The 24,913-nt window shown below is 47.4% G+C and overlaps 1 protein-coding gene across 1 annotated transcript in view; it reads right to left on the bottom strand.

Annotated features, from left to right (window-relative positions):
* Nucleotides 1-1,334: 1,334 nt before the first annotated feature.
* The window catches only part of CD80 (CD80 molecule), a 35,353-nt gene continuing 11,774 nt past the window's right edge, over nucleotides 1,335-24,913 (bottom strand). Inside the window, exons 2-6 of the mRNA XM_074983485.1 lie at nucleotides 15,195-15,527; nucleotides 9,354-9,632; nucleotides 6,636-6,764; nucleotides 4,326-4,464; nucleotides 1,335-2,085 (exon numbers count right to left, since the gene is read on the bottom strand). Of these exons, the coding sequence (XP_074839586.1) occupies nucleotides 4,343-4,464; nucleotides 6,636-6,764; nucleotides 9,354-9,632; nucleotides 15,195-15,527 (863 nt within the window). The 3' untranslated portion in view covers nucleotides 1,335-2,085; nucleotides 4,326-4,342. The remainder of the gene's footprint in view (nucleotides 2,086-4,325; nucleotides 4,465-6,635; nucleotides 6,765-9,353; nucleotides 9,633-15,194; nucleotides 15,528-24,913) is intronic.

A 24,913-nucleotide genomic window follows, 5' to 3' on the forward strand; every position in this document is an offset into this window, starting at 1 on the left:
GCATCAGAGTCCCTCTAACCACGTGGCTGCCTCATTAGTTCAACTGTGGGATGCCCCTCCCCCCCCCCCCACAGACGCCTTATGGAGATGTGCTTGGCTGCAAAGGGTCCACAAAAATGTTCCCACCACTGTTCAGGCTCCAGCAGTGGCTCAGCAACCCGTTTCCACTCACACGCTTCTAACAGTGCTATTGGGAAGTGTGAGCAGCTCGCAATTTAGTTAATACAGTAGGTAGGACGAAAATGTAGCTGACTGGGCAATGTGTTCCTTTGCAGGAGCACAAGAGGCCATTGAAACAGGCTAGGCTTTCTCTCTCATCCTACCACCGTCCTACCTTGCACTGGCTTCTCACCCAGCAACTGAGCTTCCCTAAGCTGCCTTCATCAGCTTGTGTTCCACCAGCCCTTGCTCTCTCTCTCCCTCTCCCTCTCACCCCACATTTACCAATGAGAGGCGTATAGGGTTGGGATGTCCTTGTGCTGCTTCCCAGCTGTGTACTCCCTAGTGTGGAGCAGCACAACAGCAGCAAAAAAGTGATCAGTGAGAATGCTGTGATAGGCAACCAGTTGCCACAGGTAGTACCCAGGATGCACTGCTGCCCTGCTGCTCCTGGTTTCAGACCCTGAACAATGGCTGCAGAATGGACTGGCTGAAGCCTATAAGCAGTTTGCTTTAAAGGCGTAGTTGAAGGCGGGAACGTAGATGATCATAGGCAGCGGTAAGTGAGTAAATATCCCATTGCACAAGCAGCCTCTTGGGTTTTCGGTTTTTTTTTTCCCCCCCTCAAAATGAGAAATTGCTTTTTCCTACACAGTAGGCAATAAAACCATTCAGGCCAGATCTGGATAGGTCCTATCCAACGCACACTTCAGATTCTGAATGGTACAAGGGGCCAGATTCTGAGAACAGCAGCCATAGATTATGAGACCAGCAGCATCCCAACCAAGGGTTGTCTCATATGTTGATTTTCCTGCAAGAGATAAAAGGCTCAGCCCCTCCCGCCCCAAGCATTGTGAAAATGCCATAACAAGGGTGGTGGTACCATACAATTCTCCTACTGGGCCCCCAAGCACACATGCACACTCCCTTAAGGGGGCACACATGTTTTTGGAGTTAGCTATTATGAATTTTCTATTTATGTTCTATGCCTGTAAGTTAGCTGCTGAACAATCTGACCATGTCTGAGTGTTGAATGGGGGAAACACACATAAAAAGTACCAGCTGAGTATGTCTGCATGCCCTGAGTTGACTGTAATGTGCAGATGAGCTTTGGTATATCTGCTTCCTCTTTCAGGTGAGCTAGCAGAGCTGTATCTTTGGGTCACTGGCTGGATTGGCCTTTGGGACAGACAAGTCATGAGTACAAGCATTAGTGCTGCAAATGAGACAGAGCTGTACACACATCAGTTAACAAATGGCCAGGGTGTCAGTGTATCAATGCCACTCCAGACATCACTAAACATTATGGCTGTTGAAATACGCAAAAGGCATATTTCCCCATCTCTGTTCAGTTCTTCTTTAAGGAGTGGCTGAACCTCATGTCCTTGCTGGAGTAGGGGGCCCAAGACAGGAGACATCTGTGATTGTCAGCTCCTTGGAGACATCCTTAATCTGAACTGTCCTGGCAACATGTCCAAGCCCAAGAACCATGCACAGAATGGAGCAGACTATAGCTGCCCTGAGCTCTAATATAGAGATGCAGTCTGTGCTTGGATCAAGAGTGCAAACGGGGATCTGTTGTCTCCCAAGAGCCACCGTGTCCGTGCTAAGGATGGGCTACCAGGCAAAGCTCCACAGGCCACCCTTGCCTGGGTGATCAGCTCAAAGCCAAACGCTCCAAACAGTGAGAAGGGTGGCAGTGTACTGGAGCATCAGCATGCTGGCAACGTTTCTTCTTACAGTTGATCAGGAAACCAGAGCTCCCTTTGGGGTGGCACTGCAAACACAGGACTCTAGTGCATTACTGTCCTAAAAACTTCTGCCTGCTCCGTCATCCTCTTCTGGAAGAGCCAAACAGTCTATGCAATAAGCCTCAGCCATGGAGGACGATGGGGACAGCAGTGCAGAACATATGGCATACAAGATCTGTGGGGACACAAAGGTTAGATGTTTTTACTCCTAATACATCTGTACAAATGACAGCATAAGAGACAATGGAAGCCACACACAGGCCTTGTGATGGCATGTAATCTAACAAGCAATAGACGAGTGGGTGCTTTGTCTGGACCAGGGCTAGCATTGCAAGCCACACCCCTCTAAGCACCACATGGGGTTGAAATCCAGGCCAGCTGCTGGTCCCTGTGCAAGCCTGCAAGTAGTTTGTGGGGAGAGTTTCTTTTGGGCTATAAGTATGACTCAGTAGCAAACCAAACTACCTGACTGTGGGTGATTCTGCATTGCAGTGTAACTGTCCCAAGTACTGCAACAGAGGTCGTAATGGCGTACAGCATTCTGACATCTGATCTCCCGGTTTGCTCACTAGACAGCAGCTACTTCAAGCATTGGGACTAGGAACAACCAAGTGCTTTCAGGATGATTTTGAGAAAGAGGAATGCAGTGGACTGGATTAATTCAGGAGGGGAACTCCCATCAGAGAATGTGTGTTGATAAACCCCCTTGGACTACATGCTAACCAAGATACAGTATCTGTTCCAGCTGGGCCTGTCCCTGTAGGACAGTAAGTGTGGGTGGCTGGGTCTGGAAATGAGAAAAGCTGACTATGATGATTTCCCCTTTTTTCTGTCTGACAGCATGTCAAGTGGTGAGCCAGGTCAGTCTCAGAACATAAACTGTGATCCCCTGGGATTTCACAGGTGCTACCATGTCCACATGCTGGCCACTGAGACAGCAGAGAGAGAACCCAAATCATAATTCGTTCCTATTCCACAGACCCCCCTCTCTAGCTCCACCCCACCTCACCCTCTGCTCCTTCCCCTGACCTGTGTTAAGAGTACAGGAGGTTAAGCCAGTTGAGAAGTTCCAAATTCACCCCACCCAACCCTCAAGCATTTGCAAGTGGCATGTCAGAGACCTTTAATTATGAGCCTCACTCAATAGCATTTCTTTTTTCCTCTGCTTTGAGTCCTTTTTGTCAGCCTGACTCCTCGCAGCTGCTAATCCCAGTCAGGTATGGACTCAAAAGGCAACCATACCAGCAACAGACTAGGTATGGACTCAATGCCCAAAGTCACTGCGGTAGCAGAACCAGAGTTTTTCCTCACTCTGTAATTACCGGGCCTACCGTTGTGCTTCTAGAACATTCCCATTTCTATGCTAACCCTTCCCCAGAAGCCTCCCCAGCATCTTTCACTTGATCTATCAAAAACAAACAGCATCTTCAAGCTGTCTCCTCCTTCTGGGGCTCCCAATGAAGCTGTTTCATGCCTCACACCCCTCACAGCTGTCAGTGGAAACCTCGGCCAGAAAACTCTCCTCCAGCTGCCGAGGAAGCGGAAGGAGGTGCCTCAGAGAGGGACATGCATTCAGGGTACGTGTATGCAGTCCGCTGTGGTGAGCCTCCCAGCGCAACAGAGTCAGGCTTGCAGGGCTCCCTCTACCATGCTAAAAGTAGGCTGGCAGATGGTGTGGCTCTGGCTGGAGCTCAGGGTCTGAAACCTGGGGGTAAGGGGAAGAGAAGAGTGGTGGTCTGTAGAGCTAGTTCTAGTGTGGTTATGTGAGCCCCATGAGCCTGAGTGTGTCGACCTGAGCTGGGTGGCCCAGTCGCTGCTGGCGGCTGTGTGGACAGAACTTGGGAGCCGATTATGAAAAAATGAACAGAGTTATTCGCTCACAGTCATGCCCTCCCTCAGCACCTCTGACCATTGCTCCTTTGCCCTCCCCTCATCATCCTTGTGGTTGGGGGGTGGTGAGGGAGGGGCTGAAAAACATTGCCAAGGAGAGCTGTTTCCTGAATGAAAAAAACCCACCTCTAAGGCAAGAACCAGCCCCCTGGCCTGCAGTCTGTGCAGAGGAGCCTAGAGCTGGATTTATCAAGGAGCTCCTCTTTCTCCCCTGCTGGTGTGAGCTCTGAGGTGAGACACAGGGGAGGGCTGGAGGGGAGCTTGCACTGATGCTGTACCCATTACATTGAGAGAGGGATCAAGAACACTGGAGAAACTGACGATGACTGACATCTTTCACATTACATATAAACCAAAAATCTCTGTGGCTATCTGGCTGGGAGACACCACTACTTCAAAGACCATCTCAGCTATCCAAATGTGAGTGGCTCCAAAGCCCTACAGTCTGACCCCAGAAAATAACCGTTACCAGCGCATAGTGTATGAGCATCTATTTTGCCATCAAAAAATGGAGGAGAACGTTACCTGCAAATGTGGTCCAATCAGAAAGATGCTGCTTCCGATGTCACTTTAGAGAGGTGTGGTGATGTCACCTCTTTCAATTCACTTCCCACTGCTGGATCCTGAGGGACAGGGTGGTGAGAGCACCCCGCGTGCTCACAGGCTAAGGAAAGAGGAAAATCCTTAAATGCTCAGGAGTCTCATACACTCTGTAGCGCTGGACCCAAATGCTTCCTTCAGCTACATTTTGATCCCTTCAAATATGGCTAAAGGCAGAGGTGGAATAAAAGGATAATCAAAGACATCAGCTTGAGAAGAGTTCTTAGCTCTAGTGCCATCACTGACTTGGCAGGACTGCCCCCTTCAGCATGATAGAGTGATTGTCCATCACCATATTCTCATTGACTGGTTTGGGGCTTTTAGGTGATGTCACAGATACACTCCAAATCCTACTGGCTCAGAACTAGGACTTCTGAACATGCAAAAAAATAACCCCACATACGCTGAGATAAATTCAGAGGCCATACACCATTTATTGTGAGTTACAGTACAATAAATGAGCGTAAGTTGTACATCAAGTGGGCAAACAGGTGGGGTTTTAGCACAAGAAGTAACATAGCTTCTTTAAAGGGTGTAGCAGGCGAAGGATTCCCCGTAGTTTTGCACCTTATTAGCTGGTTTTCCCCTTGGCATGTTACAATAAATCAGGCTCACACCAATATCACAGCATAAATCTGATGCTGCCATTTAAATGACTTCTGAATTCAGACCCTTCTGTTGAGTGGACTAAAGAAAGCAGAGTAAAAACATTTGGCTCTTTCCCCACATCCTTTTATTTTTTTTAAAGCCCATTTTCTACAACACGGTCAGAAACGGTGCACTGGTAGCATACAGCTAGGTGCAAAAGTTGCCCTGGCTGTAGCGTGCCCAGCAAATTGTGACCACCACCGCTTGCCACCACCACAAAGACACAACTAAAATCCAAGCTGCCCAGCCAAACCCTCCAATCTCCTCTCTGTTGCTGCTTGTTTTCACCCTCGACCTCGCTTCAGCCCTTGAAGCAAAGCTTTTAAGCTAAGAAAGTGGACTCTCCTGCTGGAACCAGCTCCCAGTCCAGGTTAACATTGTGCTCCTGAAGCATTTGCTGAGGTCTGAGAGCTAGGTGCGGGAGGAAGCAGGAACTTTCCAGGAGGTCTGACCTGAAGCACTTTGCATCTTCCTTCTTACAGAGGTGCAACTCAGCCTTCAACATTTGAAAGCTGGTTTGAGACTCCAGCTTCTGCAAGCAAAGTGACAGTAGAAGTAGCACCGTCTTACCCAGCAAATCTGCTTTCCTCTGGGGATTCAGACGCTTGTCTGCTGACCTCAGGCTCAAAGCTAAGTTTTTACCCTGAGTAGAATGGCAGATCCAACAGAACTCAGAGTGTCAGCTGATCTCTTTCCCTTGGGTGCCCCAACAGAGTTCTTTACTATGTTCCAAACACTTGTGCAGTGCATTGAGCACCAGGTAGCTGAGGTCATAAATTGAAGATAATGGGAGTGGTAGAGGTGAGGGCATAGTTTGACTTGTAGAATCTCTCTCACTAGGGATGGTGTACGGGGGTGGATCAGCCACTGGGCCCAGCGGTAGGGGGCTCCCCACCAGCTAGGGAGCCCCTGGAAAAATTCTGCCACCAGTGGCAGAAGGCAGGCAGGCAGGCCCAGTGTGGCTTCTGACCCCCATCCCTGGCTGAAGCCACAGGGCAGAGGACCAGTGGGTTTCCTGTAAGCTGAGCCCTTGTGAAGCTCCTCAAGAGAGATTCAAATGCCACCTAGCTAATTAGCAGAGTGCTCCCAGCTAGGTTTTTTTGTTTCAGCTGGTGATGCACATTTATAAACGTTAATTTTGCTAGGTGGAAAAGTCTTTTTGCACAGTAAAAGCACAACCTTATTTTTGATGATTGTACAGCAGTGACAGTCTGGCAAAACTCTCTTTATATGCTTCAGTACATAAAAAAGGGTCTGAACCAAACCCACCCAGATCTAAATATCATTCGACTTTGCAGAACTTCTGATCCCAAATCCAACAGCTCAGTTGTTCCCTGCTTAGAAAGGCCCAAACCAAAAATTCTGGCTCCGCATAGCTGCCAATCTTTAGGAAAGCCCTGATAGGAACTGCTGGTATCTCTGTGACATTGGCTGTTACTACTAGTAACAAAAACATTGCATATTCGGCCGTTCCCTCTTCAATCTATCAACAGAAGAGTTTCCAAATAGCACATTTCACTAAGTTTTTCCATGATGCAGCAATAAGCAGTCCATGAATCTCTCTCTCACAAAAGGAATTGTACTTACCACAACTCCGGAAATATTTTAAAAGCAAGGCAAGGGCCACAAGGAAAATGCAGATGAGAACCAAACTTGAGGCTGTAATGACCCCAGAAGTTGAAGGTGACAGAGGAGGAAGACAGTCTTTTAGTTTATCTGAGAAGAAAGGATTGATAAATACCGTTAAGGACCCTTCACCATAATGCCAGTATCATACAACAGCAGGTTTGAGAATCCTGTCATGTCCACATTCTAATGACATTTTTTGCCATTTAATGCTCTTGTTTCCAATATACTGTTCAACCACTACATATAGTCTCTGAACTATGTGGAGTTCCAGGCAGAGCATGCTCCTGGTACACAAGTGACAGAGATGGAACTCAGGCTGTGAGAAATACATTCCCCAAGGATGACTCCATGTTTGACTCCATAAGCCATGGATTAAATAGAAACTGGGAGTGGCTCGCAGCTTACAAAGGCAGTTTCTCTGCTCTGGGTGTTAATATCTCCCCATTAGACGCTGACAAAGGCTCACATCCCCCTGTCTGATCTGACTTGTTTTTTCCTCTTTCCACCTTGCTGAATAGACCTTGTCAGCTCTGGCCCTCCCTCTTACTGGCACCCCCACTCTTTAAATACCCCTCTGAAACTACACCCCCCCCCACTCATGCATCTGATGAAGTGGGTCTTTGCCCACGAAAGCTTATGCTCCAAAATATCTGTTAGTCTATCAGGTGCCACAAGACTTCTTGTTGTTCCCCAAGGATGTTTTTTTTGACATTTGTGTAGTTTTAAGTACTAGATTCTCTTCCAGAACTGGGCATGAAGTAACTATTTTACATGAATGCTTCAAGGCCAGGAACAAATAAAAACAGGTAGGCAAATTTGATATAAAAAAGTGCAGTCAGAGGTAACATATGGTAACAATTAAGAATCATAATCTATCTGACTAACAGAGCAAACACTACCCACACTGAGGAGCCTCAGTTGGCGGTGGGTGTTTATGGTAGGAAGTTAAAAAGCTCCTTCCCTTTCAGGAACAGGTGAGGTTGAGTGGGTAACTGTGAGTTTGCATTTAGAAAAAAATCTAGTCATAGGGGCATTACTGGGGTTCTGTTACTGTTTCAGGCACATTTCACCTAAACCTGGGCAGTATGTATACCTCCAACTTCATACAGAAGAAACCGATCAATGCAAAAGGTGTATTTGATCTATTGTTCTCTGAGTGGGAGGCAAAAAGAGCGAAGGTTTGGAATTTGATCTCAGATGCTCTTGCCAGTCTCCTGAGATCGTGGAAGTCCTGTGTCTTAGAACATTTAAAAAACTAGACATATTCTACCCCTTGTACAGGAAAGAAGATACATTGGTCCGAAGATGGCCTAGCTGTATGCTTCATTTCATAGGGCTTTACCCTCTCTAGTGGCAAAGATGGGACTAAATTAGGTAGCATTCAGCTCCCAGGACATTGGCTTTATTCTCTTCAAAATCTTGTCAGCTGTAAGGACTATTCCCAGCAAAAATGAAGTGGAAGTGACCACTCACTTTACAATCAAAAGGTGTTTTTTTGTTGTCGTCGTGGTGTTTCCCCTCTTCACCTTCAAAGGATCAGTCATTACCGGAAGTTATTTTTTTATCGTGTTTAATTTGCTGGGATTTTTTTTTCTCTTGTTTCTACTCCACACAAGATACTGTTGAGCCTCTTTCTTTATACCTCCTTCTTCCTGGGAATTTAGACAGTATGCCCCGCTATTAGAAACACTCTGTAAGGGCCAGGTTCTGAGCCCCTTGCTCAAGCTGAATAGTACCTGCAAAAGTCCTCTTGCCTTCAGCAGGACTGTTGATAAACAAGGCACTATTCACCTGGGGTGAGGGGCAGCAGCATGTTTCTTCAGCTGCCCTGGGAAATGTATTGGACACATAGGCTGTGTCTGCCCTTGCATTCCTCTTTCAAAAGAGGCAAGCAAATGAGGGAAATTGAAAATGCAAAGGAGGTGCAGATCTACATATCTGGGGCCTCATTTGCATATCTTCTTTCAAAAGAAGAAAAGCAGTATAAACATGGCTCTTTCTAACGTAAACCCCATCTTTGAAAGAACCCTCTTCCCCCCAAAAAAGGGAAGAAGGGCTCTTTCGAAGATGGGGTTTACTTTCAAAAGAGCTGTGTCTATACTGCTTTTCACCTTTTGAAAGAAGATATGCAAATGAGGCTCCAGATATGTATATCTGTACCTCATTTGCAGATTCAATTTGCATGCCCCTTTTGAAAGAGGAATGCAACTGGAGACACAGCCATACAGTGAGAACATTGGGCATAAAAGCAGGTTTGAAATGACATTTTTATTCATGTTTTAAATTTCTGGCTTAAGTGACTTTGCACAAGCTACTTTGTACTGTGAAGCATTTAGGCTGTAATGGCTACCCCACGCTCACGGTACTGCCTTTCATCACTCTGTTTTCACTCGTCCCTTTCCAGATACAGGCCTATTTATTGTATGATCTTTTATGTTGCACTACATCACCTTATACTATCATAGTACATTACTTCCTGCAGATGTTAGGGCTACTACTAAGTGTGGGAAGATGGCCTTTCTTCCTGATCACTGCAGCCAGTAGCAGACCTCGAGGCAGGAAGGAGTGGGCTTGCAGGTTTTATGTTTGTGTGACTGTGGACACTGTTCTGACACTATGCACCTCAGCTAGCTGCACAAGTTTTGTACACATTGCGTACGGTCGGCAGAAACTTACTCAGAATGTAGTCGGAGGATACTTCGAAATCATCGTACTTAATGGTACACGTGAGGTGAGTATCTTCAGTCAGATTGAGCTGCAATTTGGCAGTGACATTATAGAGGCTGCTTTTGGAGCTAGGTAACTCAGTTTGCCAATCCACAGACACATTGTTGAGGAGCCCAGAGACTCGTGGCTTTGGGAAGCCACCGTAAGAAGAGCAGTTCACCGTCACCTCTGTTGGGCCACAAGCATGTGTGGGTATTTCAGCTGATATAACGGGCCTGCTGAAGTCAGCTGCATCAAAGTTAATGGAGAGATTTAATTACCATTCTGTCAGATGAGGCACAAAATTGCAGTCTTCCTAACCCCCATGTCATCATTAAAGAGCGCCCGACACTTAGCATTCTGGTGCCTCCAAATTCCTTCTTAGGTTACAGTTGTATAAGGTATTCTGGCATTCACCCTCACTTCCTGTCCTAAATTAGTGTTCAGCATTGCCGTGCTATCACTGGCTCTATGCGCATTTGTAAGGTGGCCTTCTTAATGGAGAGTGCAACAGAATTTGTGGTTTTAATAGCCTGTTGCACAAATGGGTAGAAAAGATAACACTTGGTGCGAGGCCAAAAATAAAAATATTTCTTGCATTGGAATGCAAATGCTTCCACTTTCTCCATCAATGTACTTCAGCCCTGCATAAGAGGCTCCCTGCCTAGGGTGTGCGAAGGGAGTCGAGTCACTAAGGAATATTCATGTATTGGCCTTTCTTCTGAGCCATCCAGCAAGGGAGCCAATAAATTAATGATTATTTTATTACAGTCATGTCTAGAGAACCCCCACAACTGAAATGAGGGCCCCCATCATGCTCGACATAATATAGATCAATAGGAAGACACATTCCCTGTGCCAAAGAGCTTGCCATCTAAGTAGACATGAGTCAAAGAATGAGAGAGGAAACTGAGGCAGAGACAGATGAAGTGACTTGCCAAAGGTCACAAAGGAGATCACTGGCAGAAAGAGAAAGTGCCTATGCCCCCCTCAATTCTAGCCCAGTTAGCACAAGGAGTGGTTTTGGAGACGGCCACTTCAAAACCAGAAACTGGACTGAAACCACTTGCTCATTTCAGACAGAAGCACTGAACAGTCATTGCATGCTAACAACTTCAGTCACTGTTGTTCTAGCCAGGCAGCAGCCTGGAAGTGAAAGGCTCCATATCCCATTACCGATACCTCTGTCCCAAAGGACTGACGCCTCCCACAGCTGTTACGTGGGTCTGTTAGAATGAACGGGGCTGGGGACAGCAGCAGGCCACATTTCCCATTAAGTTGATTTGTCATCCCTAGGAATGGTTCTCTCCATAGGTGATGTACCCTGCAAAGGGGTGGGGGTGGGGTGTTCCTGGGGACACAGGTGGCGAGAAATGGGATAACTGTCTTCTTTTCCCACAGTTGTCAGTTGCCGACAAGGAGACAGTGCCGTCAGGGGCCCTGCATGCATGCCACTGCAAGACAGGCTAAGGAATAGTGATGGGAAAAACCTCAGAAGAGATGTACATTCAAGATGTGGGATTCCAGCGCTGCTTCATGGACCTAGGTGAAGGCTTCCCTGCAAGATCTCTGGAACTTTCTGGTGTCATAGGGGTTGAAAAGAAATCAGTGTCACTGCTCTCAACTGAAACCAGCTACCACAGAAGCAATGGTGCAAATGGAAAAATGATGATACAAATAGAATTTCTTCTAACTTTCACCAAAGTTCAGATTCGTTTTGAGCAAGATCACTCCTGTTCCTCCACAAAAACCTTGCTCTGGGGCAGTGCTTACTGTGGGCTGAAAAAGTGTGCGTGGGGGGGATGATACTTTTCTACAGAAATGAAAGTGACATTAGCAACATCTGTCTGTCTCTCGCCCCACCACCATCAGTTCTGCTCCCACATTTCTTCCCCCAACCCCCGAGATCTTCCTCGATTCTGCCCCTTCCCAGCTTCATGTCTGCCCTTCCTGCAGCTCCTGGAGTTCTTCATTCCTCATTCTCAGGCCAGGAGTAGCTGCAGTGGTGTTCCCCCTCCAACTCCCCATGCTGGTGTTTCAGGTAAAGGGGAGACCAGAGAGGCACGACCCTGTCCTCAGTGCTCATAGACAGGAACTGGGGGAGAGGAGGAGAGAACTGCTCTCCTGGAAGAATATAGGCTCGTAAGGAGTGTGTGTGTGTGTGTGTGTGTTTGTTGGGGGTGAGAGGGGGAAGACACTATTTCCTACATTTGTTCTGATTGGCTGCATAGGTGCCAGCAGGTGGTAAGGTAGCCAACCAGAGCGGGTTTCCCCTCATGCAGGCTGATCGGTGCTCTCCCCAATGGCACCCACATTGGAGAACTTTTAATGCTGGGTCTGGAACCCCTTTCAACCAGTGCTATTTAAGCACTGATGTGAGGCTCATTTAACCATCAAGGCACAGAAGTTTCTCACCCTAGAGCATGAGCCAGTCTCCTAGAATGTTTTAAGTCTCTCCAAAGGTGCTGGGGCAAAACCAGGAAGGATCTCTGGCTGCTGAGAGGAGGGGTCTGGCCAGAAAGGAGGTCCCACCCTGACGTCTTCCCTGGCAGGGAACACTTCCTCCCGCCCTACAAGAGAGACCTGACTGCTCTGGGCCCTCTCTGGAAAGCACCACGGGGCCAAACAGCTCAGAGCACCGACTGGTGCTGGAGCTCTCTGGAGCGGCTGCCAAATAAAGCTCCACGCCAAAGAGACGACTTGAGGATGAGAGGAGGCAGAGAGGGAGGGAGACCCTCTTTCAGTGCTGGAAGTGGTGTAGAGGGGTTCAGATTGCTCATTAGGCACAGGAGGCACATGCTGAGGGACACTGGCATTTAGGAGTGCCTAAAAGTCAAACATAGGTTACAAGTTACAACATATGCCGGTTTTTTCATGAGGTTGATGGATTTCCACTCATTATGGCTAAATGTAGTGCCTGGCATGGTGACAAGTATCAGAGAGGTGGCCATGTTAGTCTGTCGCTTCGAGAACAACAAGAAGTCTTGTGGCACCTTATAGACTGACAGACATTTTGGAGCATAAGCTTTCGTGGGCAAAGACCTGCTTCATCTGCATCTGTCTTTGCCCACGAAAGCTCATGCTCCAAAATATCTGTCAGTCTATAAGGTGCCACAGGACTTCTTGTTCTCAAAGCTACAGACTAACATGGCCACCTCTCTGACACATATGCCAGCAATTCTAAACCCACAGCCTGCATGTGGCCCAGTTAGCAAGCAGCTGTGGGTGGTCCAGCTATGTACTCAAAAAAATTCGGTCTGTCACTCCAGGCCTGGCAGGCGAAGGGAGGAGGTGGGGGCAGATGGCGAAACAGCACCATATGGCCCTCCTGGAGCACTCTGGCAAGCAGGGGAGGCAAAGCAGCACCTGGAGGCAGGAGAAGGCTTAAGCAATACTATGCAAGGGGCCCTGGTGGGCAAGTGGATCTGTAGGTAGCTTGCTCCGGGCAGACAATTGGACTTCTCCAGCCTGACTGACTGTATCTCCCTCAAAGGGCCAAAGCAATCTCTGACTGACCCCAGCCGTCTGCCAGCTCAGCTCAGCAGACACAGTCACCTCACAGTGGGTGGATACAAGCAGGCTTGAGACGAGTGGGTCTGTTGGGGGTGAGGTTGAAAGGTGGCTATGGGCAGTGAGGGCGTGGGGAGTGCTAGCATAACCCACGCACCTCCCGGATGTGGTTCACTGTCCCAGGTAGTGGCTCCTCTCTCCAGCCTTAGCTGAAAGCCAGCTGGCCAGCAGATCGAACTGTGGAGGCTCTGCACGCAGCTCCTGAGGTCCCAGGCTTGAGTGCGCTTGTGGGTGTTTACCTTAGGATATGGGGGGTGCCAGAGCCCAGTGTGTGGGTCACTGGGCAGTGGTGGGGGGCACAGAAGATGAGGTGCAAAAGGTGTGCAGGACAGAGCTAATGAAGGGGGATGGCTGGGGATCCTATTGGCAATAGAAACCTCGTGCTGATTCTAGCCATGCTTACACTTTTCAAGGGTGCTACAGCCCTATTGTTCTGTTGCCCTCATCAGTGGTGCATCTAGTTGTCCATCTTAACCATCTAACCAGAAAGAAGAGGTGGATGAGGCTTTCTTTAAACAACTAATTAAATCATCCAAAGCACAAGATTTCAACTACTTCACCTACTCAAACACCTGTCGGGAAAATGACAGCAGGGCACAGATTATCCAAAAAGTTTGAAATATATTGGAGACAATATTTTTATTCCAGAAGGTGGAAAAAACTACTGGTAGAAGGCTGTTCTGGGTTTGATTTTAACACATAAGGGAGGAACTGGTTGAGAATTTGAAAACAGAAGGAAGCTTGGGTGAAAGTGGTTGCGAAATGATAACGTTCACAATTCTAAGGAATGATCAGCAGGAGAATAGCAAAGTAAAGACAATGGATTGCAAGATGGCAGCTTTCAGCAAACTCAGGGAGTTTGTAGGCAAGGTCCCAAGGGAAGCAAGTTAAACAAAAACAAAAACAATTGAAGATATTTGGCAGTTTTTCAAATAGTGCACAAGATCAATCTATTCCGCTCTGTAGGAACGACAAGAAGTTTGACAAGACATTACCTTGGCTTAACCAAAAGATCTTGAATGATCTAAAAATGAAAAAAGAGTCCCACAAAATGTGGAAACTAGGTCATATTACAAAGGATGAATGTAAACAAATAGGATAAGTATGTAGGGTAAAATTAGAAAGGCGCAGGCACAAAACAATCTCAATCTATCTAGAGACATAAAGGGTAACAGGAAATGTATTACATACAGAAATACATCTACAATTACATTAGAAGCAAGAAGAAGACAAGGTCAGGACAGGCCTTTTGCGCAGTGAAGAGGGAGCACCAATAATAGATAATGTGAAAATAGCAGAGGTGCTTAATTACTCCTTTGTTTCAGTTTTCCCCAAGAAGGTTGATGGTGATTGGATACCTAACATAGCAAATGCCCGTGAAAATGGAGCAGATTCAGCAATGAAAACAGGAAAAGAACAAGCTAAAAATTACTTAGACTCATTAGATGTGTTCAGGTCACCAGGGCCTGATGAAATGCATCCAGAATACCTCAAGGAGCTGACTGAGAAGATATCCGAGCCATTATCTATTCACCCTGAAAAGTCATGGAAGATGGGAGAGATTCCACAATATGGTATTGATCTATAAAAATGAAAATAAGGGCAACCCAGGGAATTACAGACCAGTCAGTTTAACTTCTGCACTAGGAAAGGTAGTGGAGCAAATAATTAATGAATCAATTTGGAAACATCTGGAAGATAATAAAGTGATAAGTAACAGCATGGATTTTTCAAGAACAAAGCTTGTCAAACCAGCCTGGTGAGGTAACAAGCCTTATGGATAAGGGGAAGCGGTAGATGTGATATAACTCTTAAGTAAAGCTTTCAATGCAGTCTCGCAGGACCATCTCATAAACAAACAATAGAAATACAATCTAAATGGAGTTACTATTAGGCTGGTGCATAACTTGTTGGATTCTTCTTAATCTCTCAGGATAGGACAAGAAGCATTGGGTTTACATTGCAACAAGGGAGATTTAGGTTAAACAATAGAAAAAAACTTCCGCGTTGGGGTGGTTAAGCACTGGAGTAAACTGCCTAGGAGATTATGGAATCTTCACCACTGGAGATTTTAAACAGCAGGTTAGATAGACCCATGTCAGGGATGGTCTAGATAATGCTTAGTCCTGCCACGAGCGTAGGGGACTGATGACCTCTAGAGGTCCCTGCCAGTTCTTTGATTAACCTCTTGGCCTTTCCATATTGATTACATGCTTCTGATGATTTGGTCACACCACTTACCTACAACAAACAAATCCACAGTCACATCACAGAGCTTCTGAGGCGAGCCTTTTGTCTCTTGAACTATGCATTCGTATGTGTTCTTGTCTGATAGTTCCACTGGGGAGAGCCACATTGTGAAGTTCTTTAAGTCCATCCTGGTCCGGTTCTGATACTTTGGATTGTTGTCAACCCACTGCCCTCCTGCATAAGCAATCACTACTTCTGGTGGTTTTGTTTGCCAATAAATGCGGTAATGAGTCAGGGACTCTAGGCTGGATAATTCATGGCAGCAGGGCATGATGGCTGTCTCCCCCATTCTGGCTTTGACCTTTATTTTCTCTTTTGTAAAGACTGCAGGAAGCAAACAGGAAACAACATATGTCATGACACAATCATGTATCTATAAAGCTCTTTCTTCTGCTAACAACTCCCATCACCTCTGATCACCACTTTGTCTACTTTCACCACCATGCCCCATCTTTCCGTTGTGCAGTTTACACTGACAACGCATCCTTGCATGGAAGGGACCTAGCTTGGTGATGTGTTCTTGTGATGACCCAATGTCACATATGGATCTAAGTAATCAAAATAATCTCTAAGCACGTGCATGACATCATAACTGCATATTAGTGCATCTGCATGGAAAGTGGGCTAGGTCAGAACTGTAAACACCGAGCGTATGTTATCATCACTATTGCCATGGAAGAGGTGAGGTATGTTGTCAAAGGGTCTCCTCTTCTTAGACCTGTTTGTTTGCAAAATCCTTGTCATTTTCCTGTGTGCCCTCACCCCCACGCAAATGCAGCAATGCCGCTATTTCATAAGGGGGTGGGCAGGAGAACCAACCCAACACTCCAGCAATCACAAGCAACCACCCTCTGCTAACCAGGCGGCCAGTGTCATAGCCCCACATTCACCAGCTTCTCTACAACAACAAACCAGGAGACTCAGCCTGCAGTTCAGGAGTCTCCCTCCAACAAACCTGGATACATGCCCTAGCTCTCACAAGGGGCCTCACTAAACCGAAACTGGCAGCTCGCTGCTCATGAGCATCACTACAATAACAAGCCAATGTCACAGCTTGGTGCCCAGGAGCAGAGCTGTCCTGTCCATAGGCGGAGGTGGAGCGGCTGCCCCCAGGCCTGTGCTTCTGCAGGCCCTGCAGTGGCCACCTCTGCCATCCTATGGCTGGGATGGGGGAAGGGTTACTTACTACCCTGCATTCATCATGTGGTGGGAGCGGCAGCCTGCTCTGCTCTGCTGTGCTGTGCCCTGCCTCCCAGCCCACTGAACCCCCCACTCCTTCCTGGCAGTGGGAAGTGGCCTCCATTCTGCACGGCCCGCAGAGAAACGGGCTCAGCAGGCTGGGAAGGCATGGAGCAGAGCAGGCTGCTGCTCACACTGCATGGTGAATGGGGGGGGAGGGGGCAGTAGGGGAGGCAACCAGTGCTCCCACTAACTTTTTCCATCCATGAGCGGAATAAACTTTTTGTTCACCAAGGCGCGTGCAGATGTGCACCACCGACAGAAACACAGGCTGCCCGCTGTGGGCGCTCTACCAATCAGCTGGCAGCACCTGACCCTCTTCTGGGCAGCTGCCCAAGCACTCAGCTTACAGGGAAGATTGGCGGCGAACCCCCTGCTGCTGCCACTGACCACCAGTGCACTGCTCCAGACAATCCCTGGCCAGGCTGGCGCGGGGTAGAAGCGGCACCTGGAGAGAGGAGGGGTTGCCCGGGGCCCTGTGCCTGGGGTATGGGGGTGGGGTTGGCCCAAGCCCCTCCATCCCCTTGTGATGACCCTACTCATGAGCATGTTTGTGGCAAGCCAGACCACTTACGAAGACAAAAAGAGAAAGGAAGAAGCTCTCAATATGGAGCCAGCCCAGCTCCGTCCTGCAGTGGGTCTCTCTGATTTGCAATATTTCCCTTTGCTTTCTGCTCCCATGCTCTGTCCAGCAATGCAGCACAACGGTAGCTCTGCTCTCCAGCCCCTCTACCCGCCCGCACAGGGGAGGAAGGACACCCGTGGCAGCGGAAGCTGAAAGGCTTGAGAAGAGCTGTGACGACAGAGCAGGGGCTAGCCGAGGATGTGGAGAGAGACCGACCTGGGCGGTAAACAAAATTTGAGCCATTCCATTCAGACCTCTGCCCGGAGTTGTTAAGTAGTAACTTAACGTCTCTGTCACCTGGTTTCCCAAAACAGGGATAATCAGCCCAGGGCTTGACCAACCCTAAAAGGGTTTAACACATTGCTCATAAAGCTCCCCAAGAGCCTTTCCAGAAGGCTCTAGAGAAGGACCAAACCTTAGCCTGCCCAGTTGCTCCCTGATTTGTGGGCGAGGCACGTCTGGTATCAGAGCTGTCCTGCCCATCGGATGGCTCCTGTGGGGCCCAGAGCAGCCTGGGGGATTACTGGGAGGGGGTCTGGCGTGGGGGCGGCAGCAGGGGTTAGTCGTCCACACTCACTGCAGTGGCGGAAGCTGGAGCGTCCTGGCAGCCTACTCCGCCCCGCCACCCATCTCCCAGCCTGCTGTGCTCCACTTCACCACAGCAGCCTCTGCCGCCTGCTGCCACAGAGAAGCCGAGCACAGTGGGCTTGGAGGGGGCACAGGACGGAGCAGGCTGCTGGGTTACTCCAGCTCCTGCAGTCACCGTGAGTGCTGCGGCGGCATTACCTGCTCTCGCCCCATGCCGGGCTCCTCGCTAATCCCCATTTGAGTCGTTTGCAGGAAGGCGGGGGATGGAGCAGGGGCAGAGCTTGGGGGCGGGGTGGAGCAGGGCTGAGGCAGAGCAGAGGTGGGACCTGCAGCAGGTGGAGCCTCTGGACCTGGGGCACTGGTGTTGGGGGGAGTTGTCCCAGGCCCCACAAACACCCTCCTAGGCACGGCGCAGCCTGCTCTTGTAACCACCCACAGGTGGGCTCCAACTTGGGACCTCTTAGTGCAGGAGCCTCCACAGTTTGAACAAAAAGCTGGCTGGCTCTCAGGCACCTCTTCAGAGGAGACTCATTTTCTCTTTCTCTGAAAGTGGCCTAAGCGCCACTACAGCCGTGTCTACACGTGCACGCTACTTCGAAGTAGCAGCACTAACTTCGAAATAGCGCCCATCACGGCTACACGCGTCGGGCGCTATTTCGAAGTTAACTTCGACGTTAGGCGGCGAGACGTCGAAGTCGCTAACCTCATGAGGGGATTGGAATAGCGCCCTACTTCGACGTTCAACGTCGAAGTAGGGACCGTGTAGACGATCCGCGTCCCGCAACGTCGAAATTGCCAGGTCCTCCATGGCGGCCATCAGCTGGGGGGTTGAGAGACGCTCTCTCTCCAGCCCCTGCGGGGCTCTATGGTCACCGTGGGCAGCAGCCCTTAGCCCAGGGCTTCTGGCTGCTGCTGCGTCAGCTGGGGATCCATGCTGCAGGCACAGGGTCTGCAACCAGTTGTAGGCTCTGTGTATCTTGTGTTGTTTAGTGCAACTGTGTCTGGGAGGGGCCCTTTAAGGGAGCGGCTTGCTGTTGAGTCTGCCCTGTGACCCTGTCTGCAGCTGTGCCTGGCACCCTTATTTCGAAGTGTGCTACTTTGGCGTGTAGACGTACCCTATTTCGATGTGGTGCCGCGCAATGTCGAAGTTGAACATCGACGTTGCCAGCCCTGGAGGACATGTAGACGTTATTCATCGAAATAGCCTATTTCGATGTTGCTACATCGAAATAAGCTATTTCGATGTTGGCTTCACGTGTAGACGTAGCCTACAAGGGATAATAATCCAAACCCAGTAGGTTTGTGGGTTACACTATTAACCAGCGTTCATGACTCAGAGGCCAAACCAAGCCAAAAGCACATGACTTCATTCCAGCCTCAAATGCACAGGGAAGCCGGTGTCAAGGCACATGGCCTCTCCTCCACCCACCTGCCTCATGGCAAATCAGCAGGAAGCACACAAAAAAACGCCCAGGCTGCCAAATATAAAACCGTGTTCTCCATTTAAGTGGGGAGCTCTGCTTTGACCCAGACAATGCATTGCCCCCTAGCTAGTGACAGATGGCAAAAAGAGCTATTGTCTCACACTCAGGTGTGCTCCTCTGTGTAATGCCGCCTTCCTTAAGCGGTACGTCTTGCTGCTGCTCCTCTTTCTGTGTCTGTTTCTCTCTCGGTCTTCTTCCTGCTTTTGTCTCCTTCCTGTTCGGTTCCTAACATTGCTAGGCTTCCGATAACTGCAACTGAAACTCTGGGATTTTGGCCTAATGTTACCTCCCAATGAAGTGGGATTTTTGTGTGTGTGTGTTTTATGATTATAGAGAAGAGTGGGCGTAGCTGTAAATGTCAATGAGACATCACATCATGAGTCGCATGAGGTTCTCCACACTTTGCCACCAAGAGTCTCCTCTGCAACCAAAAGGAGAACAAAAACCTCTTGGGCAGTACATAGGCAGAGGCTGGAAACTCCTGCTGACGTCAGACCTGCCCTTGCAGGGGCCGCACCCATGAAACTGCAAAATGAACACTTTAAGCCTGAGACAACCACAGTCCAGGGAGAGTCATCCAGTTCCACAAAAGTCCCCAATTCTTATGATTTTGCTTTGAAGGTGAATGGCAAAGCATAAACGAAAACTGAATCCACTCCAAACTATGTACCGAATGTTCCCCACGACCAGATTCTGTAGGAGGCATCCACTGCGGAAACAAGTGTTAACGAATCATCTAGAGCAGCGTTTGCCAAACTTTTCACTAGTGCGGCCCTCCAATCCCCCGCTCCCCAAACCATTCATGGAATCCCCCACTTCCCCCACAAACTGTTCACAGACCCCCATCAAAGCTAATTCTAGCCACTATGTACACTTTATTAAATGGAAAATGAAACCACAACATAAATTTTTGGACTGCAATTAATAACATTATTGGAAGATATTTAATTTAAAAATAATAATTGTTTGTAACTTTGTGATTTATTTAAAACTTATTTTCTATTATCACTTTTATTTATTTATTTATTTCACTGACACCGTTCAACACCTGGTGGCCTGTGGACCCCAGGTTGGGAACCACTGATCTAGACAAAAATTCTCTCCTCAAGCAGCCAAAGAACACCTCTTGGGTCTTGCTTTCTGTACCCAGAGTGGAGCCATTCTTCACTGTGACCCCACAGGCAAAGAAAACAGAAATAGAGGAAAAAATTCTATTTTCTCCCTCCTCCTGCAGGAAACAGCAAGGCGCAGGGGTTTCTTCCTCTGCTTCCTACAGTGGACACAGGCACCCTCCCACTCTGTCTTCTCAGCGATTCCTATACTAGTAACTACTTTATCAAGGTGCCTGCTGTCACTAGGTCTCTGAATGGCCTGGGCAGACAGGTAGAGTACTGATCAGGACAGGAGCTCTCTGCATACCAAGGCAATGAGGAAATGCTAGCAGGAAGCTTGGCAGAATTCAAACTGTTTTCACTTTCTGCTGACATTGTAAACAAGGAAGCAGCATTATCTCCAGCAAATGTAAACAAATTTGTTTGTCTGAGAGACTGGCTGAACAAGGAGGAGGACTGCACGGACTTTTGAGGCGCTGAAGTTTGTATAGTGTTTTTTTTTTTGAATGCAGTTATTTTTTGTGCACAATTCTACATGTGTAAGTTACCTTCCATGATAAAAAGATCAAACTGCAGTTGTGGCCTTAGGTGCATTGAAAGATACTGTTTTTTGCAACGCAAACATTTGCAGTCAAAAATAAAGTGAGCACTGTACACTTGGTGTTCTCCCCTGTAATTGAAATCAACATATTTGAAATGTAGAACATAAATAAATAAATAAATTGGATTCTATTATTGTTTAACAATGTGCTCCATTGCAAAATTAATCATGATTAATATTTTAATCCCGTCATTAACGGGGATTAATTTTTTTAAAAATTGCTTGACAGCCCTAGTTATGAGAATATTTTCTATAGACCAGCTCCTGTGAACTTTCATGTAACTCTCAAGTTGGGCTAGTGTGACACTGAAGGTAATTCAATAAATCATCACACTTCCCCTGCAGCTAATTTGCATACAACAATCCTATTGGCTGTAAAGCCTCAGTGGTACAAGGAAGACAGGGTCTTTGGTAGATTATTTGGCGCACCGGGTTTGCAGATTATGTAGCTGTATGGCAGGTGGCTGCACATTAGCTAGGTCATGAGTACCTGACAGGATTTCTGCGGCTTCAATTTCAGTTCCACTGTGCACAGAGACAGCACCACACAGGGGAAACGTAGCAGGGGCACAGAGATACTGGGCTCAGCAATGGACTCTCCCTGAACTCCTTCACCAAGTGCTGGATCCACAGCAGAGACCTCTACACCCATAAATCAATTGCCAATTAAGGGACAACTCCACCAGTACCCTTCAGGTGCTTGGTGCTGCTGTTCTGACAATGCAAAGCAGCTGCAAATCCAGCTCTAGTGACCAGGTACTCCTTGCTGGGCCAAGTATCAAAGAGGTAGCTGTGTTAGTCTGTATCTTTGAGAACAACAGTATCTGTTAGTCTATAAGGTGCCACAAGACTTCTTGTTGTCCTGGGCCAGGATCTCTTCTCATCACAGATGTAGTGGGGAGAAGACAGACACAGAGCAGTTCTTTAAAAAAAAGACAAGTATGTATTTCACCCACTGTTGTATTCAGGCCCATGTCCTCATGGTTTCAGTGTGTGTCAGCTATCCCCAAAACAATCTTGTTTCTATGCTGCTCTGACTCTATGAAGGAGTGGAAAGTATTAAAGAAACCTAATTTGTTTTTAAACTCAAGTGTTCTCTAGTCTGAGGTCAATCGTGCATACAGATTCAGAGCTTCTAAGGCCAGGCACAACCATGGTGATCACGTCTGATCTCATTTATAGCATAGGCATGATTTAATTCCTATTGGAACAAAACCACAGCTTTAGAAAAACAGCAATCTTGAATTAAAAATTGCTCACGGTGGAGAACCCACTCTGACCCTTGGTAAACTGTCCCAGGGTTAATCATTTTCCCTCTCACAAAAAGTGCAGACTTTGTTTCCATTTGTCTACTTCCAAGCACGAGAGCTTGTTCAAACTTTGTCTACTAGAAGTCTCCTTTAGCATCCAATTGCTATTCCCCACATAGATGTTAATAGTCTGTGATCAAATCGCCACTTACCTTCTCTTTGCCTTTACAAATAGATTGAGGTTAACTGAGTATCTCTGGGAGATCTGTTTTCCATCCCTTTAATCATTCTCTGGGCTCTTCTCCGAACCTTCTCCAATTTATCAGCATCCACCCTGAATGGCGGGCGCCAGAACTGAACACAGTATTCCAGTAGCAATCTCACCAGTACTAAACACAGAGGTCAAATAGCCTCTCAGCTCTTTTTCAACATTCCCCTGCTCATACATATAATGGTCGCACTAGCCTTTTGAGCCACAGGATTGCAATGAGAGTACATATTCAGCTGATTCTCCACTATGACCCCCAAATCTCTCTCAGAGTCACTCCTTCCCAGAGTAGAGTGCCCCAACCTACAATCACAGTCTGTAGTCTTTGTTCATAGTTGTATAACTATATGACTATATTAGAGTTTGCTTGCACCCACTTTAGCAAGCAACCCAGAGCTATCTGTGTCAGTGACCTGTCCTTTTCATTATTTACCACTCCCCGATTTGTCTCATCTTCACATTTTATCATTGATGTGTAATTGTTTCTTCCAGGTCACTGATAAAAATGTGAAATAGTGCAGGGAGAGACTCCTAGGGGATCCCTCTCAAAGGTCACCCACAGAACTTGTCTCATTCCCAACACCTGGTTGGAGTGCTGAGCCCACAGACAGCCTGGTTAGCAGGCTCCTTCTTCCTCACTATTGCCTCTGGCTAGGCTGGCACCCAGAAAGCCCAAGATCATCTCTCCTGGGTTGCTGTGTAACAAAACCCAAGCCCTGCACGTGCCAAAGTCCCACACAGCTCTGGGACAGGGAACCCCCTCTGCCCTTCAGCTAAGCTCTTGAATGGCAGGGTGGGGAGAGGAAGCATTTTCCAGCCTGTTCATGACCTGAACTTGCAGGATCCACAGTAGCACCCCCCAGGCAGGGGCTTAGCACCTGCTTCACCCCACTGCCCCACATTGGGTGCTGCTCCCAGGGAGCATGGGCCTTCCCTGTTCTCTAGGCACCCTCCTCTGTCAATCCACTTCTCTGGCCAAGTTCACTGAATCCTCTTCAGTCATCTTTTCTGGGCCCTGGACCACAGTGCATCCTGAGGGCTTAATCCCTTCCTGCCTACAAATAGCCAGGGGACAAGACATGCCTGGGTTACGTTGGTGGCCAGAAGTAGCCTGGAGGTATTAGCTCCCTTTCTACAGTGTGCGGCCAGGAAGGGATAAGCGGATTTCAGACACATTGGAGGCAGGGGAGAGAAAAGATGAACTTTGGAAAGACAGGGTCCATACCCCTCCTCCCCCACAACCTCCTGCAGCTTGAAGCAGTTTCCTTTATCCTTAAGTGTGGATGCTGCTGGCCACATTCTAATGTGAACCATGGCAGAAATCTGGGTAAGGAGGGCAAGTGATCTCACATGGCCTCTCCCATGTGCTGTCTCAGGAAGACGTGCCAACAGATACAAGGAAAAGTGCGTCAGTCCTAGGGACCCAGCTAGGGACAGAGAGCAGAGAATACTAGACAGGAAGGGTAGAGTTGGCCAATCATCCTCCTTCTTCCTCTTCCCCCATGGGAGAAGTGTATTGGAGGGGAGAGGGGGAGAGAGAGAGAGAGAGAGGGAGAGAGAGAGAGAGTGTGTGAGACTTCATCCTCTGCATGTGTGTGGGCGGGCGGGGGGAGAATAAAACCCTGGTTCATCTCTCCCACTGTTAACCCTAAAGCCTTAAAGATGAGAAGGCAGATATAAACAATCAATTACTCAGTATTTCTTTTTAACAGGCACTCAGCCACCTAGATGTTAGTTCAAACATTTGTATTGCACAGTTCTGATTGAATTCACTTGAATGCAAGTAATTTTATCATGTGTCCTGTATTCAGCATCAGAAAATATGGTCACCCTAATTTTAATCCATTTGAACTATGAAACAAAATCAATATTGGCATTCTACTTTTTTAATCAAAATGCCACATGGTTCCAAAATCAAATGCCTTAGTGAAGTCTAAGTCTATTACAGCAACACTATTATCTTTAATCAACCAAACTTGTAGTTTCATTAAAAAAGTAAAAATCAAGCTAGTTTGACATGATCTATCTTCCACAAATCTACGTTGCTTGGCATTAATTTTATTACCCTCCCTAAATTCTTTATTAATTAAATCCCATATCAGACATTCTACTATTTCGCCCAGGACTGATGTCAGGCTGATGGGCCTAGGATTACCCAGGTTGTCTCATTTATTTTTTTAAAAATATTAGTACTAATTAGCTTTCTTTTAATCCTCTAGAATTTCACCACCGTTCCATTGTTTAATGAAAATCAACAGGAACGTTTAGACTGCTCCTCTACAGCTCTTTTAAAACTCTTGAATTCAAGTATTTGGACCCGCTGATTTTAAAACAGAACTTTAACAGCTCGTGCTTAAGCCAGAGATACTAGTGGAATGGAAAGTATTTCATCACCTCCACATCATATGATTCAAATACAGAACAGAAATAGCATTGAACACTTCTTCCTTTTTTGCATCATCACTAAAAATTCAACCATTTCTGTCTAGCAATGTACCATATCATGGTTAGGATTCTTTTCGTCCCTTACCTGCTTGAAAGTC

This window comes from Carettochelys insculpta, chromosome 1, assembly GCF_033958435.1.
Source record: "Carettochelys insculpta isolate YL-2023 chromosome 1, ASM3395843v1, whole genome shotgun sequence".
Classification (NCBI taxonomy): Eukaryota; Metazoa; Chordata; order Testudines; family Carettochelyidae; genus Carettochelys; species Carettochelys insculpta.